Source organism: Astyanax mexicanus, chromosome 19 (genome assembly GCF_023375975.1).
Source record: "Astyanax mexicanus isolate ESR-SI-001 chromosome 19, AstMex3_surface, whole genome shotgun sequence".
Taxonomy (NCBI): domain Eukaryota; kingdom Metazoa; phylum Chordata; class Actinopteri; order Characiformes; family Acestrorhamphidae; genus Astyanax; species Astyanax mexicanus.
Genome location: NC_064426.1, coordinates 39594130 through 39619950, shown reverse-complemented (window position 1 = coordinate 39619950; position 25821 = coordinate 39594130). Strand labels below are relative to the sequence as shown.

At 37.4% G+C, this 25821-nt stretch overlaps 1 protein-coding gene across 9 annotated transcripts in view; it reads left to right on the top strand.

Moving 5' to 3' along the window:
* Positions 1–25821, top strand: part of nfixb (nuclear factor I/Xb) — a 230914-nt gene that overhangs the window by 67034 nt on the left and 138059 nt on the right. For 7 of the 9 annotated variants that reach the window (XM_022665032.2, XM_022665028.2, XM_049467640.1 and 4 more), the window contains one exon: positions 22390–22921. In XM_022665032.2, the coding sequence (XP_022520753.1) occupies positions 22390–22921 (532 nt within the window). Of the gene's footprint in view, positions 1–20728; positions 21567–21645; positions 21870–22389; positions 22922–25821 lie in introns of those variants that run through there. The other 2 variants (XM_049467639.1, XM_022665026.2) reach the window with 2 other exon arrangements.

The window sequence follows — 25821 nt, the reverse complement described above, 5'->3', positions numbered from 1 at the left end:
ATGGCATCTTTGCTCATTGCACAAACCCAACAAGCCAAGAATTTTTCTTTTTTCTTTTTTATTTTGTGAAATAAATCACTTTGTCTGCGAGCTATAACTGTGTTTACACTGTATTGCTGCCTTCACGCACATCCTGTTAGATAAGATAAGGAGGAAGAAGTGCAGGCATGCTTGGTATCAAAGTAATGCTGTACAGAATAACAGAGAAGTGAGGTGAGCTGTTGATCACTGTAGTATCTGTAGCACAGTGCATCATCTCTAATGCTAAATACTTACCAACACAGCCTTTAGGTCAAACTTGGCAAAAACTTACTTGGTTTAAAAGGCCTATACATACAAATTACATGTCTTGCTTGCAAGCTTTCCTTAAAGTCTGTAAGTTTCATTTGTTCTGCAAAAGTCACTGCAAAAGAATACAGTTTAAACATGCATTTCTGGACAAGCTGAGAGATACATCAGTCATTAAAAGTGACAGCAGCGTGTGGACTTATGGAAAGTAGGTGGAGTAATATTACAGGATTTTGTGCACAAATATGCTCTGGTTACACAGTGTTACACAGTGGTGAGCTAAAACACTTTAATTCATTCAATAGCAAGTCTTTTCATTTCTTTTCTGGCCATCTTTGAAGTGCTGCTTGCAAGTCTCCTAGTTCTATGAATGAGGGGAGACAAATATACTCAAAACTCAAGGTCAAACTGAATTATTTGCAGCGTTCACATGCCACCTCACACACTTATTGAAATAAAAGTGAGATATGATATGTAATTTTCTATATGCATAAAGATTAACTTTTTAATGGTTGGTTTAATACTCAGTTATTAATCATAAGACTAGGAATGGATAATATTTAAAAAATTGTGAAGCACACTTATAATATAATTTACAATATACAATAATATAACTGCACTAAATTAAGCCAAACGTGACTAATTTGTTTGTTCAATAAAGCAGTATTCAATAATTAAATTCACTAAAGCACTGATAAATGGAGCCCTACGTACCTTGTTCAGTAACTATTATAAATTAAAAAGTCCTAGTTAGTTGTGGAGTGATTAATTAAAAAACCTGTGCCCACCTAAATGCTTCCAGGTTTTAGGGGATTTAAGGGGGTCCCAGAGACGAGCTGATTCTACATGGGCATTTTCACGGTAAGATGAAAGATAATTATGGAGTGATGTTTGCTGAACAGTGATTGACTCTGTGGTATTACAGCTGTCCCCAGGGGTGCTGAACGGTAAATACAGCACAGCCCAGCTCAGGTGTGATCTGCTGGTGGAGGGTCTCTGGAGTCGTCGGGGGAGTGCCGGCAGTGGGGTTGGAATGTGCCGTTACGTGCCTGAAGGCTCTGGAGCCCCGGCACCTCTCGGGGTCCGCTGGGACGCGGCACGATGCCGCGCTGAGCCTCTGCTCCCTCCACGGCCACAAATTGCTTGCAGATTTTTCACACATAGTAACGCGCCGGTTTGTAAACTGGGGTAATTACAAACAACGCCAAGCTCCGCTTCAAAGATCTTTCCGCATCACTGGCTCTCGCCCACGATCTGTGTCTGTGTGTGTGTGTGTGTGTGTGTGTGTGTGTGTTTGTGTGTACTGGTGAACTTCTTGGGCTTACTTTATTATTCGTGGTGTGGGCTTTAGTAACGAGCTGGGTTAAGAGTAGTGATTACACTGATTACCGGAGGGACGTTTACAGGCTGTTTTAGGGGGAAAACATGCAAGATGTAGAGAGTACAGGTGGGCAATACGAAAATACATTACATCGCTCTTGCAATGATTTACAAATTTATATATATATATATATATATATATATATATATATATATATATTTAACATGGGTATAACATGGGTATCACCAGTACTGCTATATAACATTTAACAGACTGTTAGAGACCCTGCAGGCAGCACAAGTTGCTGATTATATGCTAGTCCATCAATCCAGTTTTAAAATGATGATTAATTAATTAATTCTTTTTCCATTTTTATTTTTTCAAATATCACATCAAAATTGAATATATAGTTTTTCTTAGCGATATATAAATGTGTTTCATTACTGTTTCGCTAGATCATTCTACACATTCCAAAAATGTGAATTATGCCAGTTTTGTGCAATCGGGTATTTAACATTCCAGTGACCCACAGTGTTTCGATCAATCTAGAATTATTATATATCAAAAACAAACTAGAACCAAGCCAGACCAGTCCAATTGACATCCAACTAAAGCCAACCCAAACCCCAACACTAAACCAGAACAAACCTAATCATAGCTTACCAAAACCAACCCAACTCAGACCCAACCAAAACCATCCCAACTCAAACCCAACCCGACTAAAACCAACCTGACTCAAACCCAACCCAACTAAAACCAACCTGACTCAAACCCAAACCAACCAAAACCATCCCAACTTAAACTCAACCCAACCAAAACCAACCCAATTCAAACCCAACCCAACCAAAACCATCCCAACTCAAACCAACCCAACTCAAACCCAACCCAACTAAAATCAACCCAACTCAAACCCAACCCAACTAAAACCAACCTGACTCAAACCCAAAGACAAAAAAGTAGAATAAATACTGCAGTACTGTAAATAAGTCATGAAAGGCTAAAATTACCTCTCACAGTGGACAGTAGCTCAGTATGTGGGAATGAATGTGACCAGTGGGGTCTGGCTAGAATTGTCCATGCAATCAGATGAGGAACTGGCAGAAATCACATCCACATTCAATGCAGGAGATCCAACACACACATATCCCAGTTCAGTGCAGTGTTCTTTAGCTTCCAGTGGATTTGGCAAAAGTCACAGGGCATGAAGCTATGACGTGTTCCATGACATGTGGCATGTAAGTATACTGGAAGGCTTGTTTTTTGTTCTACAACATAAGCATGTAATCCCATGTATCATTTTACACTAGAGTAGTCTCAGTCACAGTTTCAGTCGTGATAATCAAACATTTGGAAACTCGAGCTAAAATCAGGCGTACAGTAAAAAATCTGCACCAGGCCTTAAAAGAGGAGAATAAGTGTGTCAAAGTGGAGTAAAGGTAAGAGAAACACACCCACACAGACGAGAAAAGGTGTGTTTTCTAGCCTCCTTTAGACGTGGATGGATGAATGTGGGAAACAATTTGTTTTCATCTGATATCCAGAACTGACACTCAGGTATTCTGTGTTGATTTGATACTCAGACAGATTGTTTGCTCACAAAGGAAGAGACTGTGCTGTAATAGATGGACTGATAAGACTGGAAGTGAGACTCTGCTGGTGCTGGTATGTGTGTGTGGGTGTTTATTTTTTATATATATATTCTTTACAATATGGTCGCTAGACCTTTTTGGGACAGCACAAATTTTTGGGACAACACAAACCTTCTCCATCCGCAACCCTGTCCCTGTCTCCCTAGGTTTAATCCAGAAAGTTTAATTTTGGGGCATTTCTAGCTATCACAATTTCGTATTTCATTCATCTAGTTTGCTTTAAAGTGTGTGTGTGTGTGTGTGTGTGTGAGAGATGTCACGGTTACAGCGCGTTGCATCTGCCTTGGCCCTACTTCTTCTTTTATGGTTTCTGACTCACCTGAGTGCCTGACTCGCTCTCTGTGGAGAGAGCAAAACAGACGTGCAGCAGAACGTTAGAGGAGGTGCAGACATGCCTGCTGCATCTTACCTGTGCCAACACACACTCGCGCACACTCACACACACTCGCACACACACCTGCTCCCTACCTCACACCTCTGCATAATCATAATCACAGACAATCTCTGTCCCGGGGTGTGAAAGGGGCTGTGGGCGTGTACGTGTGTGTGTGTAATATATATATATATATATATATATATATATATATATGTGTGTGTGTGTGTGTACTGACAGAGGCATGTTCCAGTCTGACGGACTGTTAGAGAGGGGGTAGATGACCATGCGCGGCGAGGGTCTGCAGTCTGTGTGTAGCAGAGTGTTTTCTGCGCTGGCACGCCGGCGTGTCTGGGCTGGCATCCCCACGCCACCATGAGCAGACACCACTCTCCCGCTCACACCCTGCCTCGCTCGCTCACTGTCTGCTGCCTCGCCACCACTTCTCACTTTTACACGTCTCACACTATCACCGTACAACCGGCCGGTGTTTCTGGATTCTGTTGTTTAAAAAAATTAATAAATGAAAAAATATATAATAACAAATGCATTAAAAGAAGTTAAAAAATCTAGATTTTGTTGTGAACAAAAAAAACAAACATGTAATTTCAAAAACTGTCTCACACTCTCACCATAAGACCATCCAGCATTTCTGGCTTTTGTGTAATTTCTAACATACTTAAAATAAAGTTAAAAGAAGAAAGTTTAGAACCAGTGAACAAACATTTAGAGTTCTTCTGTCGCGCCAACACTTATCACTTTTACACGTCTCACACTATCATCGTACAATAGGCCTGTGCTTCTGGATTCTGTTGTTTAAAAAAATGAATAATAATAAAAAGAAAAAAAAAAAAAAAAATATATATATATATATATATATATATATATATATATATATATATATATATATATATATATATATTTAAACAACAAATGCAATTAAAGAAGTAAATAAATCTGCTGGTCAGCATTTCTGGATTTTGTTGTGAACAAAAAAACATGTAATTTCAAAAATTCTCACTTTGAAACTGTCTCACACTCTCACCATAATACCATCGGGGATTTCTGGCTTTTGTGTAATTTCTATAGTTAAAGTTAAAAGAAGAAAGTTTAGAACCAGTGAACAAACATTTAGAGGTCTGCTGTCTCGCCAAGACTTAAAATTTTATACCGTCTCACACTATCATCGTACAACCGTACAGTGTTTGTGGATTCTGTTGTTTAAAAAAATAATAATAAAAAAAAATATATATATATATATATATTTGAACAACAAATGCAATTAAAGAAGTAAATAAATCTGCTGGTCACCATTTCTGGATTTTGTTGTGAAATATTTTTAATATTTTTAATTATAATAATAATTTTAAAAATACTCACTTTGACACTGTCTCACACTCTCACCATAAGACCATCCGCCATTTCTGGCTTTTGGGACGACATTTGTAACATACTGCAAATAAATAAGAAAAGAAAAGAAGAAAGTTTAGAACCAGTGAACAAACATTTAGAGGTCTGCTGTCTCCCCAACGCTTCTCACTTTTACACGTCTCACACTATCACCGTACAACCGGCCGGTGTTTCTGGATTCTGTTGTTTAAAAAAAAAAAAAATATATATATATATATATATATATATATATATATATATATATATATATATATATATATATATATATATATATATAAACAAATAAAAATATATCATTTAAAAAATAGTGTAAAATAGTAAAAAGAAAAAAAAAGAAAGTTCAGAACCAATGAATAAAGATTTGAAGGTGTGCGGCCTGACACCGTCTCACATTCTCACCCCACGACATGCTGGCTTTTCTGGATTATTTAATTAGTAAAGAAACTAAATGTAATTGCAAAATAAGTAAAAAAAAACAAAAGAAGTGAATGCAGGTCTACAGGTCTGTCAGCAGGTCTAGTCTTTCACCCGTCACTCTGAATTAATGACTTGATAATACCTCAGTCAGGTTGCATTGTTGCCCAAACACTTACTGTACAAACGAGCCTTAAGATGTGGACATAAAAAAAGAAGCTGAAGAAGTTAGCTGTTAGCGGTTAGCTTTAGTTCACATTGGGGCACCTCACAATTATTTGTTTTTTTAAATAATCAAATGATGTTTTCGATTAGATACTCTTAATTATAACCTAGTTTCTCATTATTATGATTCATTGGAGGACCTTAAATTTTTTTTCAAGTGGCAGAAATTGCTTCCATACATTTTGCCTTCCTTTTACACCATTGCAAACATTAAAACGTTTAAATGTATTTTTGTCTTTTTTTTTTAAGAAAATTTAATTAATTCATTATTTTTAGTTATTCAGCAGAACACCAAAATAATAATTTTGGCTGCCAAATATCCGGTGCATTCCTTATATTGATTGTGTTTTACAAGAGAAAACGATTAAAGAAAAAATGTAACATTGAGAGAAATATATATATTTTTTCTTTATTATGGTAGCATTTTTAATAAAGCTAATAACCTATGATAATTTAGAATTATATATATTTTTTTATCACTGGGCTAATTCAGTGTTCTCCGGATTTTCTCTCTCTCTCTCTCTCTCTCTCTCTCTCTCTTGCTCTCTCTCTCTCTCTCTCTCTCTCTCTCTTTCTTTCTCTCTGGCTGGGTGTGATGGTGGTGTCAGAGGGTGAAGTCGGTCGGCCCGGCCCGGCCCAGTCTTCTCCTCTCTGTAGGGGGTCGGGGTCATGGTCACCCCCTGGCAGGGTCAGGGACGCACAGCGGTCGCCCCCAACCCAAATCTCTCTAATTAAGGCCTCACGCAGCTCAGCTGATCCAGACTTCCTCACTGATATAGAATCGCTCTGCGTTTGGACCTGCTCGGCCCGAGCGCCGTGGCAGAGCCAGACTACGGCGCGTCATCTTTATAAATATCTGAGCCTTCCTTTCCGGTCCTGGCTCAGTCTGACTGGGTCCACATTAGTATAAGAATTTGAATACAGCTTTATTGCTGCCAGCTTATTTGTTCTGTTTTGTTCTATTTTATTCTGTAGCATTTCTGTAGGCCTTCCAGCAGGACATGAGATTTTCCATGAGCCTTTGGGGTTCGGGTGAAGCACTAGGCTGTGTCCAATTAGTTTACAGTTTGAGGATGAATCTGAATTTCTCAGTACTTCGTCAGTAGCCCTTTTTTTCTTTTTTTTTTGTGGCTGAATACACATTGCTTCTGTTTATCATTAGGTTTAAATGCAGTTAATGGAAGTTAATTGTTTAATTTTTGGTTTTACAAGCCTCAGACCAACAGTCAGTGTGAAAAGATGTGAAATGTTAAATGACTTCAACATGGAAATGTGGAAAACGTTTAAAATTAGATTTTCATTCTTTCACTGAGGCCTGCTTTAACTCATTGAGGCACAATGGTTACTGGAAGACCACCGTTTTTGCTTTACAGTTGAGTTTGACAGAAGAGAAAATCTCTACTTATACTAAACAAAAAGTAATCTTAATGTTTTCTGAGGACAGTTAAAAATGTAGCATGTAAAAATGTAGTTATATTATATCATATATATTATAACAGTTGTATTAAATTCAGCTTTTTTCAGTTTAGCTTTATTGGCATTATTGGTTTTAATAACAAAGTTGCCAAAAAGTACAAAATCATTCAATCTGAACATATTCTGCAACATTTTTATTTAGATTCCAGTTTTAGCACAAATTTAGATTCCAGTTTTAGCACATCATCATGGTAGGCATTAGGGGTGGGCGATATGGCCCTAAAATAATATCACAATATTTCATGTTTTTTGCGATAACGATACTCTTGGTGATATGACAAAACACTTAAAAAAATATATATAAAAAAAACAATATACACTGCAAGAAAAGAGATAAAAGTTATTCTTACATACAATATAATACTGCACACCCCTACGTGAGATATTAAAAAATACAAGAATTTTATCAGATTTGTGACAGAATGATCCAAAATGTCATGATAATAACAATAAAGCACTCCAAATTAGGGGTGGGCAATATTATATCGTATACAATATATCGTGACACAGAAATATCATGATATTAAAAATCCATATCGTGATAATAGGGCTGTTTTGTCTTAAAGCTTCACATTAAATAATGGACTACTTTTAAGTGTATTTATTGTATAATTGTTTTAGTTTGCAGTTTATATGCATGAAAATATTCTGCAATATTATTTGCTGCATTATATTATTTTATGCTATATTATTTATTTTGCCACATAATGATTATACTGTTATACTATTATACTATATTCCTAAAAGTAATGAATTATTTTTCTGTTATCCTATATCGCCAAGTATATCGTTATCGCAAAAATGCCCTGAAATATCGTGATATTATTTTAGAGCCATATCGCCCACCCCTACTCAAAATATCCCCATATGTCCAGGATTTAAGTAAAATAACTGATACTGGACAGATATAATCTGTCTCTAGCAGATATATAATGGGAAATGGGATGGGTGATGAGGCACGATATTTTAGGGTATAATATCGTTCACGTATTAAAAAATGTTGACGATATTATCGTGTACGATACAATATGGCACACCCCTAGTAGGCATGCACAGTAGTCACATCTCAGGATGCGAACGTCGCATAAGCCAAAGCCTTTATTGCATTGTTCTCATTTGATCATATAGCTGATCAGCATCAGCATTATTCATTGTACTCTAATATTTGATATATAAAGTATACAGAGTGACTTATTAATATTTTACATGCATATTAGAATTCTAGTTAAATTTAGAAAGAACTGTGAAGAAAGAAAAGTATTGAAATATATTTTTTTGCTCAGTATCATTCAGCCCTATACTGTAAGCTCATGCCCTGTTTCTCTATTTGATAAATTGCCTTTTTGACATTATCGTGATAATCTCATCTAAATATTTTAGCCCTGAAGAGGATCCTCTTTTCGCTATCACGCCAGATCCATTTCAGACAGTCTGAGTGACATATTAAAGATACTGATCTTAATAGATAGCGTCCGAGTGGCCCAGTGGCCAGTGCCTGTTCTTAAACTCAGCCGTCAGACCAGCACCGTCTTCTTTTAGTCCGTTAAATAAACAGCACAGGCTCTAACTGCTGATCTAAATGTCAGAAAATCAGTGTTTTGAGTGACTCTGCTGAGTGAGGCTGAGTTTAACTCGCCAGTCTGGCCTGTTTACGGCTCTGGAAAAGGCTCAGTTTATCTTGTTTGCAATTCAATAGAACGGTTAAATAGAGCAGCTATTGCCAAATGGAAATAGAAGTAAATGAAAATAGATAAATGTAAGGAAAAGATTGGAAAGTAAATAACGTGGGAGTGTAGAAAGGTTACATTTGGCTCAGGGGAAACTTACTCTAACCTTCAGGACACTTTATTCTAAGACAAACCGCAAACCTATATTAATACTATATGGAATATGGCTGCTAGACCTGTCATGATAATTACATTATCGGCTTATTATAATCTAATTATTAATGGACACTAGCTAATACATTATTAATCATTACAATTATTAAATAACAATATTTTCAATATTCCTTATATATATCTTTAACATTTAGAAACAAACTAGTGTCAATTAATAATTAGGTGAGACATTTCTTAACCATTTAACAATGTTTGTTACTGTTTATTACACAGCCATTGTTTTTGTAACCCTTATTGTAAAGTGTTACACCTGCCCTTGATATTTCCAATAATGTTTTTTATTTAGCAAGGAGAGCCCATTAAAGTGAATGAGCCTGTATGTTAACTTTGTTTAAAACATTTACATTACATTTATATTCTACTTATTTACAATATTTAAAAAAAATAAGCTCCATTAGCTCTTCATCAGGGTACAAATGCTTTACTATGCTATAAAATTATAATTGTATCAATTGTATAAATAAATAATAGTCTATATATAATTTATAATAATAATTCTTGGAAAAAAATATTATTCAAACAAAAAAAAAGTTCTCAGCTTTAATATTGCAATGTGCATATACACGATATTCATATTGCAGGACATGCATTGTCTTTTGCACACAGCTTATATCTAGTCAATGTAATTTAATTTACTATAGTATTAGATATTTGGAGTGCATTATTAGTGTTGTGATGTAAAAATTACTGTATTCTTAAATATAGAAATAAATATTGCAAAGTAATCAATTAATATTAAACAGTTCCGTCCAATATTGTGCAGCCCTGATATGGACCTTATTCAATTCTTATTTTTTGTTTATTTATTATTATTTTTACACATTTTAATAGCAACATATAAAGCATCCGTTTTTTCTTTCTACTTCATGGCAAATCTACAAATTCAAAGGTTTTTTATCGCTGCTGTCCAACAAAAAATACTACAAAAATCTATCTTTATAATGTGAACTCAGCAGCTGTTCTTAACATTGTGTCAGAATTTCATGATGAATGGACCAATAGAAATGCCTAAATTCCGATCGACCTAATTTTAAATTATTTTTTTTATTCGTTTGACTCGTAAAATTAGTGGAACCCTTTTCAGTGCAATGTAGAACTGCTTTTAATCAAATAACAGTTTGAATAAGCATTCAGAGGGTTCTTTGAGTTGCCATGGTTCTACATAGAGCTGTTGTTTTTAGTAAAGAACCCTTGAAGACCCCCTTTTAACAGGACACTTTTTATTGTTAGGTCTTTTTGGCTCTCTGCCCCCAACAAGACAAAATGTCTGGGCACCCCTGATATAGAGGCCCACGACGGTAGCTAGCCCTCTTTTACTTATTTATTTACTTTGTACATAATTTGTACAGTTAATTTTTTTTTTTTTTTGCTTTTTACCCATATTACTCACAAAAAACTAATGAAACAAATTTGCACAAACAGATCTTATAACAAAAGCTGGTCACTCATATCCAATATAGTTCATTATATAGTAATATAGTATTATAGTATTACTCACATATATATATAAATAGCTTTTAAGGATTTAAGGATGTGATTATACTGTATTTGACTTTTAATCTAGATTAATTAGTTTAGGCCAACTACTATTAAAGTGTTTCATATGGAACAATTATTAAATTAAAGAGGTTATCAAGATTTATTGCAATGTATTTTGCTGGTGATTTTACCTTACATGAATAAAATGTAGCTGGCTGTATCAGTATATGTTATTAGTGTGCTTTAAAATGCTAGCTAGCTAAATGTTTTATGCTAAACCTAACAAAATAAATACAGCTTTTGTCAGTTCACACTTTGCCACGTTTCTGTGCCTCTGACCTCGTTTTTCCTCCGTTTTTCTCCTGCTGAAAGAGTTAATGTGCTTCTTGGCAAAGTGTGCCAAGCTGTGTTCAGGCCTACGAGCCCAGAATGGAGACAAAGCAGCACAAAGAGAGAAGACACTTCGTTTAGGACTGAAATAAAAAAGTGAAAATCTGAACAAATTAGTCTTTATTAAACTCGCTTTATGCGCTTCAGTTTGTGGGATTTTTTATAGTTTTTCTGCTATTATTATTTTTTGTTTTGAACACAGAGGCAGGCCAGTGTTAATCTGTTATGTTAGATTGTGGGTAACGGGGCACTTTGTGAGTGAAGCAGGTTTCTGTTCAGTTAGACGGCCGGATGATCCTCTGGATCGGGGTTCTGACCCTCCAGCAGAGACCCAGAGAAAGTCGGTTATGCAGTCTGTAAAGACAGATTAGCTAACCCCTAAATGTTAGACATGATTAGAACAAAAACCTATGCAAGGGCGCAAAACTTTGAGAAAGCATGCAGTTTTTATGAGGGAACCCAAAACTGAGTAAAGATGCATTTTTATTTTTGTGATTGAATGCAAAACTCTGAGAAAAGCTTCAAAAACTAAGAAAGGATGCAATTTTGTGTGAGAGAATGCAAAACACTGAGAAAGGATGCAATTTTTTTGTCAGGCAATGCAAAAATTTAGTGAGAAATGCATTTTATTTTGCGAGAAAATGCAAAACACTAAGAAAAGATGCAATTTTTTGCGACAGTTTTTGAGGAAAAGCAAAACATTTGTAAGGTAACAAAACTTTTGTAGGCAAAAGTTTGCAAGCGAAGGCAATATTTTGTAAAAGAAAGTAAAACTTTTGTGAGATAATGAAATGTTCTGCATTTTTAATTAGGTTATTTTTTTGACAACAGCCTTTAAGATGCAAGACAATTGTATCTATTGCTAGCATAGCATAATTTAACCATCATCTTAGTTATTAATTATTATCAGCTTAGTTACTAATATTATTATTAGTAACAAACTATTGAAAGAAGCATGAAGACTTTGTAAAGTTTTGTTTCATACATTTCTAAATATTCTGTCAAGGCAGCCAACAGTGCTAAAATATTTATATACAATATTATGGATCTATCCTATATGAGTAGATGTAGATGTATCTGGGTTTAATTGAGCTGTGTGTTTGGTGTTTTGTGTTTTGTGTGTTATGGGTGAATGTATGAAAGTGCTGTAGATGTGTAGGCTGTGTAAAAACAGTGCTGTTGTCTCCCGTGAGCTAATCAGGGATGAACGCGGGCCACGTCTCTTCCATTTCAACAAAAGCCTGATTTCTCCGGCTGCATATGGATCCGGGGGAGTTTATGCCAGGAAAATATATTAGCTAATGAGTTTGGCCACGCGAGGGTTTTATTTATTTATTTATTTATTTGTTTATTTATTTATATAGCGCAGGCTGTGAAATTACTCACATCCTATACATTATTCACGGTATATTTCATGCCTCGGAGTTTAATTTTTATTTATTTATATGTATAGATATAGATATTCTCTCTGGGGCAGATATCCGCCGTTAGTCGGTTGTATGCTGGAGGTGTTTGGGAGTATTAGTGCTGGTATTAATTGCGAGCTGGTATTAATTTTCCGAACTATAACTGGACCCGAATCAGGCCTCCCGCCCGTCTTCAGTAGCGGCTCTGAGGGCCGGTGTTCTGTCGAGTTGTGCTACCCATCGATTTGTGCTACTTAGCGGCTCTGCGCATGCGTTAGACTCTCATTTTTACTGTTTTTATGTGTTTTTTCTGATAGTTTAGGAAATATTTTTTTCTCAGGTGCATTGTACAAGACGGGTTCACTGTCATAGTTTACTTGAATGTTAAAAACGTGTAAAATATATAATAAAAACTAAACAAAAACGGTTTCTAATTACCTAATATATTTAATATAAATATTAACTTTATCCTGATACAGCGATTAGGCTATTCAAATATCATACCGATACTTTTACTGCGAGTATTGTTGTAATATCTTGTATTTTACCTATATATATACTCTAGGGTAGCCTAGTTTGACAAGGTTGCTTAAATCGATAGAACACCGGGCGGATCCGCGCTTTTTAAACCCATTAACCCCTTTTTTCAGGGTTTGTCCAGTCAGTTGGGATTAGCTAGAGCTTAGAGTGGACTGTCCGCTTCCCGCTTCAGTACATCAATTAGTATATGCTGATTTTATATAAACTTAAATACAACAAAATGCACAGAAATCGCGTCTGTTTTGCGTTTAAATCGCTAAAATGTGTTTTTATTTAGCATCTCCATCGTTTTTACTTTATATTTAAAGCAGAGAAAGCTTAATTTTAGCTACTAAAATCAAAGTTCTAAATATAAAACAGTTGTACAGAAAGACAGAGAGACAGATTCCTTTATTCCTCTTTTTGTCATTGCACAAGTACAATGAGAACAATGAAATTGAGCAGTGGTCGCGAGCGTGTTAAATAAATAAATAAATGCATTCAATAAAGCGAAAGTGAAACAAATCAAATATAGAATAAAAATAAATTTTAGATATAAAACAGCTGATTGAAATCTAAAAAAAAAAAAATAATAATAAAACATACATAAACCTGATGTGATTTTTTAAAAATAATTTCATAAACAGTGCACAATAAATAGTAGTATAATATGCAAGAAAATGTAATCTGAAAACATTGCTTTTGTATAAGTATAGCCTACAGATGCAGTATTAAGTGTTCTTTAAAGTCACATTAATATATCACACAGTAATACACTGACCAGTGTTTAATGTTTAAAGTGTTAAATGTGTTAAATAATCACTAATAGCACATTCGCTGTGCATTATATTCAACATTAACATTCTAACATTAATTTTAACATCAATTACTTATTTTACTGTGAACACAATTAAATTTTTTATTAATCTCTAAATATTTGTATTACTTCTTAATGTTACTTTGATATGCAGAAAATATAGTGTAACCGAAAAGCATTTGTTTAAAATGTTAATAAAAATGAAATTAGTATAATAAGCACTGTAATCTAAAGCGAGGGTGATTTTTTTTATATATTAGTATCACGTGTGTCCAATAGACTAATAGTAGTAAATAGCGGCGCGTGCGCTGCGGCCCAGCCCGCTATTCAGCTCTCGCGCGCGTCCCTCCGCTAAAGCTTCAGAAACAGCGCAAAAAAAGGGCGCTGCGCAGCGCAGCTGTTTTAACTCGCAGTTTAATTACAGCTGTTTTTTACAGTCTCACTTGTATGTGGTTTTTCTCAGGAGTTTTAATGATATTAAGATGTTTTTCATTAGTGCAAAGTGTATAAGTCCTTAAATTAATACGTGGTGTGAAAAGTATTCACATTCATTACTCTTTAGGTAGAAGTATAGATACTAGGGTTTAAAATACTTCTGTTGCAGTATCAACTCAAGCTTTTTACTTTTTGAATAAAAGTGTAAAAAGTATTGGTTTCAGAACTATTTAAAGTATATAAGAACAATTATGTAAGAGGAAAAAATTAAGCCAATAAAGAAAAAAGCTTAGTCTTATAGTGCAAAAAAAAAAATAAAAGCCATAATGACTATAATGTTAAAGTAATAAAATGTTAGTGTTGATAATATAATGTGGGATGCACTAGGCTCCCTAGTGTTTCAGCTGCACATATGCCCATGAAAAATGAGTGTATTTTACATAAAGAACAATGTAAATATACTAAAGAAGCTTAGTTGGGACATTTCACTCAAGTTCTGTTGAGTTAATGCTTTATCAATCTGTATCTACTGGAGTATTATTTTTTCTTTCACTTTTACTCCAATACATTGTTTATGAGCTGCATGGTCAATTATAAAAATGTTATAAATCATTCCAAACCCACATCATTACTAAAGCCAGAGCAGTAGATGTTCTGCACCTCTGTCACTGGGTTTAATGAAGCTGCTCATAATTGAGTGAATTGAGAGATCAAGCTGATCTTATGAGAAGAACTTTCCACTGATTTCTGTACTACATTTTACAATAAACTACTTGCAATAGTTAAACTACTTAAATACAAAAAATGTTGAATACTTTAGTACTTCCACTTAAGCGTGGAGCTTAAAGAATACGTTAGCTTTTAATCAAGTCACTTTTTTAATAGAGAACTTGTACTTTTACTCTAAGTTTGCGTCTTTGGTACTTTATACATCTCTAGTAAATGCAGTGAGTATATGTTTTTGATAAGTAAACAAAATGTGAAGTAGGCATAGTAAAAACACCAATATTATACCAATATTTAATAAACCTTGACATACACAGGTTGAAACAGAATTTTCATGTCTTTTCAGTAAATACTAGCATTAAATTCACTTAATACTACTTAAAGTACTGTGGCTTTTTGATATATAGTTGAATTGTCTCATTTAGTTTTTCTTGTTCAGTGAGAGAAATCCAGTCTGTTTGGGGATTAAACAAGTGCACTGAATTCCGGTTTAAATTTTTAAGGTTGTTACGCAAAGTACTGGTAATCAAAAGCTAAAGGACAGGATGTGGCCCACAGGTCGTACAATGTCCTGGTCTGTATTAGATGTTGAAATATGTTTACTGTGAGGATTTGATTGCATTCAGAGACAAGAGTTTGTCAACTCCACAACTAATCCGATCCAAAAAGTATTGGATGGAGCTCCATCGTTGCACTGTGCTTTAATTCCCCTCTAGCCCAAGCCTGGCATTAGCCATGGCACCAATAGGTTCATGTTTATCTGCTCTGGAGAATCCTATTCTATTAGCAATAAGTCTTAATAAAAATTGAACATAGTGGGTCAGTTTCTCTGTAAAGGTTCATAGACTATATTCACCTTTCAATGGAAAAAATCCCAATCACAATGCTGTGACCAGGCAACATTTAAAGACAAAGTTATAGAGAAATCTTTGTAGTACACTGTATATCACAATATTTGCTTTTTGTTATCAAATTAAAGATAAAACAGAAGCAGTGATGGCATATTTCGCTTGCAGTTGCTCAGCACTAATCATATCCCTACCCTGTAAAGCATATTAATGTAATTTATCATGAAATAACGATAGCCATATTGCCATATAACTGCAGCATAGCCACATTTGGTGTTTTGTGTCAGAACATGAACCCACATCTTAACACTATAAATCTGTTATAGCTATAAACACCACTCCAGAAGAAACCGCTACGGCTGAACCCGCAACACAAACATCACAAAACTTCAAGTGCACATTCTGCTCAGCTCTAGTGATCTAACAAGAGCCATTAATGGCCGTATCTCGTACAGGACTAAAGCAGACGGTTTGCCTTACATATGGGCGCTGCCAGCATCTAAACCGAGCGCATTCATAAACAAATGCTCCTCGCCTCAGGTTGGGCTTCAATTAGCATCTTACAAAAGACCTTAAGCAGGTGCTGGTTTTGACACATTGAATGGCATTTGAAAGAGATCCCAGTAATGAAGAGGTTTAAGGTAAATAAAGCAGGGGGGGATGTTTGCGTTGTGACAGGTGGATTTGTATAGCCGCTATTATGGGGACGCACTTCAGCCGGCGCTGCGGACGGCCCGTTTGATTCGCGGGGGATTTGCATGTGTATGACAGCCTGGTATTTGAAGAGCAGGGATCTGGAGAATCGTGTGAGTTCGTCGGCTGAAATGGATCTGTTTTAGCGTTCGGTTGTACACTGACATGCCATATGAGACACATGAGAGAGGAACTAGTATAGTGTGCCATGACTTTTGCCAACTTTGTTCCATTGAAACTAAAGAATGCTGAAAGCACTAAACTGTGGGATTTTCCTGTGGAGCCTCCTGTATTGAATGTGGATGTGAATTGCTTGTTTGTCTTGTTGTTTGCACAAATAATAAGAACCAGCCCCCAGAACTACTTGACTACTGTACTTAAGTACTTAAATTCTTTATCTGTATCTACTGAAATATTATTTTTACTTCACTATTTTTACTCCAATACATTTTTACATTTATGTGCTGCATTGTTACTCGTTAGAATTATAAAAAAAAATTATAAATCATTCCAAACCCACATTATTACTAAACCAGAGTGGTAGATGTTCTGCATTGAGTGAATCAAGAGAACAAGCTGATCTTAGACCTCGCTGCTCCTTTCACTCTGCTGCCTGTCTGCATTGAGAACACTTAAGCTTTAAATCGTTTTTTCTAAAAGAGAAGAACCAGAAACGACACCTTCAGCACCTTCAACACCTCCAACTAGTGACCTTTTACTGCGAATTGGTTAAAATATCCTAATGGCTTGCTCTCTATTCTGTTTAGCCTCTCTTTTGGCTGAATTACTTACACAGTTTTTAAGTGTGGAGCTTAAAGAACATTTCAACTTCTACTCAAGTTACTTTTTTGATAGCTCATATACTTTTTCTTTAGTACTTTATACATGTCTGTTCATTATCACTGACCTTATCACTAGGCTGCACGATGTTGGAAAAAAAATTACATTGTGATATATTGTTGCTCTGTGATATAAATTGGGATTTTAACAAAAACAGGATTTTTTTATTACCTGAATCATCCAGTATGTAACAATGAATAGAGTAAAACTAATTGTGCTGGGTAAATAATAGTTAATCTGGTAGATATTGACATGTACTGTAAAATGAGAATAGTACAAATCTTTCTTTGTACGCAGCACAAACTTTTTAAAACAATTCATTAGTAATTTGACAGTTTATTGTGCAGCCCTAATTATCACCCACTGTGCTGCCTATGTCCAGTATTGTAACGACACACTTCAGCCAGCACTGTGGCCCGCCTATTGGATTTGCAAAAGATTTGCATGTTTATGACAACCTGGTATTTGAAGAGCAGGGATTGGTAGGATTGCGTGGGTTTGTGCACTGATATGCCACATGGCAGAGGAACTGGTATTGTGTCCCATGACTTTTACCATGTTTTATGGAACCTGAAGAACACTGCAGTTCATCGTTCTTCTGCTAGAGACCCTTGTTACAGTCATTATGAATGAAGTTACACGTATAATGCGACTTTCCAGAAACTCAAGGACGCTTATAATCATGTTTTTACACACAACCATTTATACTCGGCCCTCATCTGCACCGGTGAGAAGCAGCAACCAATAGCGCACAGCATACTCTCAACCGGAAACCACCGTCCACCAGGAGGACTGCATCGGGCACTACAGCATTTTACCCAGAACAGAGTGCAAATTACATGGCTGGCTAAAATACTGTTCACTGTTATATATGTGAACAAACAAACAAATGAGCACAGTACATGATAAGATTATCACATATTATTGAGGTATGTCTATTTATTGAGCGATAAGTATCGATAAGTTGATAATGTAATTAACATGATAGACCCAGCGCTTTATGATCAGCGTATATACTGCTGTCCCATAACCTTTGTCATGTCTATATGTCTATATGTAGAGTGTGCTTGTCTTTTTTTAAAGCAGCTGTGTTCATCTTGTTGGCGTATTTTTTGATTGGTGTTCATGCAGAAGGACCTGTTGTCCTCGGTGTGCAGTTGTTGGTATTTTGCGTTTTGCATGAAATTCTCTCAGTAGCAGAACAGTCTGCGGATTTGGAAAAGCGGAAAGCATATGGTTTGTGTATTCTTTTGGACGTTTTGACAGAGTAGTTCATCTGCCATGTCTGAACCGGGCCGCTGTGATTTAGGTTTGCATGCTGGAGGCAGTGTTTATCAAATAAAAACAACATGGACTTTGTATTGAGTCTGATGACGAGCCGCAGCACCAAACATCTAGAGACGTTTAGCGTCTGCGCTGAATGTGAGATTTACGCCGTTCTACAACAGCAAATGATGTCTGGCCAAATTTGGTCATATTGCTGTCTTTCTGTAGAAAAGAGAAAACGGCTTCCACTGATTGTTTGATGCTTTAGAAATTGATAGTTGTTGATTCTGTGAAATGACAAAAGGTTTATCTGTCAGTTCTGATTTTGTCTGTGTTAAACACTGTGATGTTCAAACCGTGTCTACAAGTGTACACCATTTCTGTTTGCTTACACTGATGTGCCAAATGTCATGGGACAAGGGACTGGCACCCACTATCAGGCCTATCAGAACACATTTAATTCTGCTGACACTTCATCTTTGGGTGCCCCAAAGCGATATCCTGAGGTAGCACTTAGTGAACAGTGATCAATATACATGCTGCTATCCCATGACTTTTGGCTCATGTTCACTTTTGCTTAAATTGTTATGTAGGAGCATTATGAATTGACTTTGTGGGAGAAGCTTCTAAGAGTCAGTCATTGTTTCAAATGTATTAAAAATGTCACTGTGATTTTTTTGTTGTTGTTGTTCTTTCCTTCCGCTTTTGCTCGCATCCACAGCTATAGGCAGCTATCTGATACATGATATAGACAAATAAATTGGGACACAGCTCTTAATCATTTAGTTTGGGTGTTTTATTTAGTCTCTTTGCCACTTAGATTCACCTATATGAAACTATGAAAATGTAATGGAAGGCTAAATTATTACAAACAGTGGACAGTATAGTGGATTGATTGCAGTGATCTTGAGTTTAAGGTTCTTTAGATTTTATTACCTACCTGAAACCTACCTGCTGTTTGAGATAAAATGGGAAGCAACTCCACATTGATACACTGATGTCTATAGATTTATATAGTGATGTGTATGTGTGTGTCCCATGTGTCCCATTACTTTTGTGCATTTAATGTAAGTGCACACAAAGCATGAATCAATGAAAATTTTCTTTCAGATTACTTTTTTTTACTCTGCAATACTAATAACAGTGCCCACGACTTGTCATATTCTAGCTGGCGGTCTGGTAGGTGACTACAGAAGTCTACTCATTCTGAGCCTGTCTAATAATGCCGACCGTGTCGGGTGGTGAGATGGTTGAGCATGGCATATGTTTGTTTGTGAATCGGAGAGGAGTGCACCGGCGTTGTTTGTGGGGGTGGTGGTGGTACGGATGGGGGGGTGCATGGGGGTGTTAGAGGGGGCGCGGGCGGCGCTCTCCCACGGCTTTGTTTCGGGGCGCTAATTCCGGGAGCAGCTGCCGGCTGTGGGGTCTGCTGGGACGTTTTTGGGAGCTGTGCGCCTTCTCCCATCGCCCTGTGCCAAGGTGGCATTACGCAAACCGTGAGAGAGTGAGACTGAGAGCGAGAGAGAGGGACTGAGAGAGAGAAAGAGAAAGAGAGAGAGAGAGGCTGGATCTCAAATCTATGACTCCTTCTCCCCTACGTAGTGCACTACGTATCGTAGGGCACAAAATGATGGCTTCTGCACCCAAATAGTGCACTGTAAGTCCAGTTCGGGGGGCATTTGGGACTTGGCCAACGAGAAACAGAGGGAAGGGGTGGAAGGAAAGTGGTGACGGGTTTAGTGGCCGCCAACTTTACCGCGTCAGGAAAGGAAACCACTGTGACCGCAGCGGCAGCGACGGGATTGGTGCGTGAGGAGGGCAGCATGTCGCCTGAACTTTGCCTCGATGGCAGATAGGAACTTGTCAGATTGGTAATTTGTGCCCAATCGAAATGGACTGCGTACTCTACCTCTTTTTTTATATAGCTCACCCTCCCTTTTTCTCTCTCCCTCCCTCCCTCTCTCTCGTTCACTCCCTCTCTCCGGCAGTCCCCCCACCCCTTCTCTTTTTCCCTCCCTTTCAGCTCTTGAAGCTAACGCATTGGCTGGGCTACACACATCTTGGTGCCAAATAGGTGGGCCCTACTTGTGTTGGCAAAGACTCAGGCAATGGTTAGGGAACGAACGCAGAGAGGACGAGAGAGAGAGAGTGAGTGAGTGAATGAGCGAAAGAGAGAGAGAAAGAGAGAGAGAGAGAGAGAGAGAGAGAGAGAGAGGGGGGGAAAAAAAGAAGCAGCACTTGGGTTTGCCAGCGGTCGTACGAGCTCGTCCAACATTGATTCGCCTCTCTCTGTTTTTTTTTTTCCTCCCCATATTCTGCGCTACGCTCTCGCCAGCTCCCCCCTTCTTTACGAAGGGAGAGAGAGTGAGAGTGTGTGTGCGCGTGTGTTTGTGCGTGTGTACTCGCATACGTGTGTGTTTGTGTGTTTAAGTGTGTGTGTGGCTCTCTCTCTCTGTTTCGGAGTCTTCTGCTGGACTCAAAGATCTAAGCAAACACACCACTACCAATTACGATCTGCCAAGGATTTTTTTGTCTGGCTTCATTTTGTGACTTTTTTTTTTCTTCTTTCTCTCTCTCTTTGTTTTTTTTTTTTTCGTAAGAAAAAATTCGGCAACCTTTTTTTTTCTTTTGTATTTTGACTTTTCCAGTTGTTCAGTTTAGTTTCTAATTTTTTTTTTTAATTTCTAATTTTTTTGTTTGTTTAAATTTGATTTATATTTGTATTCACATTTTTGACAAATTTTGTCTTTTTTTAGATTTAATTGAATTTGACTTTGTTTAAAAAAAAAAAAAAATTGGTTTGTTTTGGTAATTTGTTTTTAAATTGAAAACAAATTTAGGATAGGTTAGATTTTGGCGCTTCTGTTTCCGTATCTGGAACTTTCGCTCTTCCGCATTCTTCCAAAAAAAATTAAGTAATTTTTTTTTCCCCCCTCAAGTTCTTTCACTTTGCGTCAGATTTTTTTTTCAATCGCTGCCAAACCAGCAGTTGCTTCGGCAGAGAGCGGTGAAGGACTGGTTCGGGCGGATTTTTTTTTTCCCCTCCCCGTTCTGAACATCGTGCCAAATTTATGATGAGAGTGCAACATGGTAACTATCAGCTCTTCCTCCTTCTACCTCTTTTTAGCTGCAGTGTGTGAGTTTGATGGTGCTTGCCTGTCTGTCTGCCTGCCCGCCCGCTATTTCTTGGTGGTATTGAGCTGAACATGCCTGGACTTCTGCTGCCCGCTGGCTGCCCGGAGAGCGCTTGCGATGGCAGGTGTTGAGGCGGCGCGCTTCGACCGCGGTCTGGTGGTGGCCAGGCTTGGCGGCGAGGGGCTGGGGCACGGTGGCCCTGGCACGGGGGCGCCGTGGCGCGGTTTGGGCTTTGTCACTGAGCGCTGTGTGCTGAAGGTATTATTGGAGAGCTGAATGGGGCTTGTGTTGCCATCAGGGATCGCCAAGCTTGTCTTGGCCTGAACTGACTGGAGGGGGACGGGTCGTACTTTAATCGTGGAATTGTGGAGTTATGGAATTGCAGAAATACGGAATTCCTTTATGCGGATAATTTTGAAACTGATTTAATTGCGATTGTGTTGATTTAAAGTTTTAGCATTTGTACATTTTAATGCATGTCTGATTTTTAGCTTTGGATTTGCTATACGTATTTTAACTTTTTTATTTTTTTTTCGTTAATGCATCCTATGCATCTTATTATCCTCTGTGTAATAATACTTCTAATTATGTTGCAACTTTAGTTTTTAGTATTTTATGTACATTTTTTTGGTTTATTTCCACAGTTTTCCACAGTATTTAGAATTAGCCCAACTCAATCTAATCGTTCGTTCTCGTTTGCCATTCATGTTTGGTAGAAAATCTCACCACACACTCCCTCTCTCTCTTTCTCTCTCTCTCTGTTCTTCTTCTCCTCCAGGATGAGTTCCATCCCTTCATCGAGGCGCTGCTGCCGCACGTGCGCGCCTTCTCCTACACCTGGTTCAACCTACAGGCCCGCAAACGCAAGTACTTCAAGAAGCACGAGAAGCGCATGTCCAAGGACGAGGAGCGCGCAGTCAAAGACGAGCTGTTGGGCGAGAAGCCCGAGATCAAGCAGAAGTGGGCGTCTCGCCTGCTGGCCAAGCTCCGCAAGGACATCCGGCCCGAGTTCCGCGAGGACTTTGTGCTCACCATCACGGGGAAGAAGCCGCCGTGCTGCGTGCTCTCCAACCCCGACCAGAAGGGCAAGATCCGGCGCATCGACTGCCTCCGGCAGGCCGACAAGGTGTGGCGGCTGGACCTGGTGATGGTCATCCTGTTCAAGGGCAGCCCGCTGGAGAGCACGGACGGTGAGCGGCTGGTCAAGTCGCCGCAGTGCACCAACCACGGCCTGTGCGTGCAGCCGCACCACATCGGCGTGTCCGTCAAGGAGCTGGACCTGTACCTGGCCTACTTCGTCCACTCGCCAGGTCAGTGTGGCACACAAACACACCTGAACACACAAACACACACACTTGTACACATGTTCGCACATGCACGATTATTTATTTCCTTTAAATGACATTAAATGCAAATACACACATATTCATACATACCTTCACACACACCTTATATACCTATTTTTGTTTTAAGGCAAATAAACATACAGCATACACCCACATGAACTGAGACACTTCCAGCAGTGAATAAATACACAGTTGGGTAAAGATTTACCTGAGCAAACTCTCGCTCTCACACACACTTAAACACACACACACACTCACGTAAACACACTTACACAAAAACACACTTGACAGGAAGAAGTGCTGCTTTTATGCTTTTATATTTTGAAATATATTACAAATGACTGTGTATTTGTCTTTCTTCGATTTATCTTATACATATTTGTGTATAGATTTAATGTAATTGTAATTATCACATTTATTTATTTGATTTATATACATATGTGTCCAGTGGTTTATGACCTTAAGGAACATCACTATTCATGATTAATTAGAGTAATTCCCAAATTTTAAAATTCATTTTGGATGTGTTTCTAAAGTGTGTCTAGCCCAAAGGTAGTCTGTGTTAGGTTAGAGTGTGTGTTTAAATGTGTGTTGGTGTGTGTGTTAATTTGAGCATGTACTGTGGTATTGGTGGTGCTATAGTGACAGCCGGCCTTCTCCCAGCTTATTTGAGGAGAACGGCCCGTCTGCACCCGAGCCCAACCACACACACACACACACATACACACACACACACAAGCCTCCTGTTATGTAGTCTCTAAACACACAAACACACACACTGTCTTCTTACAAAGCATTATCACCCCAATAACACACACACACACACACACACACATACTAACTCACTACGGTTTGTGGTCACACACGTCATCAGGCTGCTCTGTTTATGTCATTTTCACTAACTGTGATTGTTTTATTAAGTCATTTATTTAATTATATAATAGTAAGTCATTTGTTTTGAAATTGTAATGATTGTCATTATATTGATCATAATAATATATAGTCCAAAAATTGGGGCAGTAAAATTGTTACAGGGTAATTTAATTAAATGGATTTAGGATTTTATGTGATTTTATTTTGGCATTTTTTTTTATTCGTAATAATTGTAATTCTAATTCTAAATATTAGAATAAATCAAATTTTACAATTTCAGTAGCATAAAGTAATAATATTTTTTTTTTTTTTAAAGCAGTTTTAAAATTATATTAAACCACTTCTGTATTTTTTTTGACATACGTTGTTTTCTTCCTTCGTAACTTTTAAACCTCTGCTCTCTAGGAATTTTTTGGGAAATATATGTATAATTAAAATTATTTTTATTCTTTATTTATTATTTTAATGTTTTATGTTGTGCTGCTTCAGTACAGCAGTGTAGCCCACCTATTCCCAGGCCTCAGACTGCCCCCCTCCTTCATAGCGCTGAGGCTGAATTTTCCGATTGTTTCCTGCATTGTGTGGATGTTGGGCCGTAATGCGTCTCTTTGGCACGGGGCAGAAAGGAGATTTCACGCCCCATGCCGAGCTCCTTTCAGCGGCGGGTGTCCGTTAGCCGCTCCGTTGTGCCGCGCTTTTCCTGTCTCACAACATGCCACCTCTCAGCTTATCTCCTGCTGCCCCGGCCCTTAATCGCAGCCTTTAACCTGTCCGGCCAATCAGCGCACTGCGACATCTCTATTTACGGAGACGCAACGTATCCTGGTATTCTGCTATAAGAGAGGCTTTATTAGTCTGCTATTCTATTCAGCTAAAACTTTACTATAGAATAACATAATATATTTAGCAATAAAAAATTGGTATTCTTTTTATTATTGTTCAGGAATTTCTAGGAATTCTTCAAGACCCAATTTAAAACTTGAACAATATGTCTGTTAATTTTGAAGAAGATTTTAGTGCTCTGGTTTAGAGAGCCAGGCAATATGACCTGTATTTCTTCGTATTGCGATTGTGGTGCTCGAATAGCAGTTTCTAAGAATCTGCTGCTACCAATGCATTTTGAATGGGAGCCAAAGTATTTGTGATGAATATTGAAAGGCATACATTGCAATAGATGCTTTAGTGTTTTTTTGATATCTATTTTTTTTTTTACAGCATCTGCCACTAAAAATGGCAAATAGATTTTTACTATTTTGTTTATTTTGATGTAGACGTTATATTGTAAGAAACATTTTTTTTCCACAATTTTTTTGTGAATTTTGCCCTAAAAAAAATTATAATAATAAATAAATATTGCCCAGCCCTGGCTCTAAAGATTAGTTCTGGTTGAATAAGCTTTGTGTTTTTTTCAGCTTTATGTATTTCTAATTCCAACGTCCAGATATTTCCAATATTATGCAGGCAAATTTCTTCAGTAGTTTAACCAAACTGTATGCACACAACCGGTCAAAAGTGTTAGAATATCCCTATTGCTTTTTTTTTATTTTTTTCATCTTATTAATGACTTTATTACTGCATTCCTCTGTCTGACCTCTTATTCTTCGCTTCACTGCTGAAACTGAGACTTAGTCCAATCATGTTAAGCTAAGCTAAAGGCTTAAGCTGTTGCCATGTGGGTCAGCCAAACGTCTTCCTGTAGCAGTTTTCACCAGTTTCCAAGAGTCTTTTGAATGTGAAGGAAACAGTACTCACCACTCTTTGGTTTCATATATTCATATATTCATATATACTTATTTTTGATTTGCTTGGAACTCGAACTTTCGGACTGTGTGTGTGTCTGTGTGTCTGAGTGATGGATGGCGTGTCCAGTATTAGTCATATTTGGCCCGAGCCTCCTCATAACACTCTTACTCTGGCGTAGTCATCCTAGAAGCATGTGTCCTCTCGCATCGCTAATCACAGCCAGTTCAAAGACTGGAGACTGGACGGGC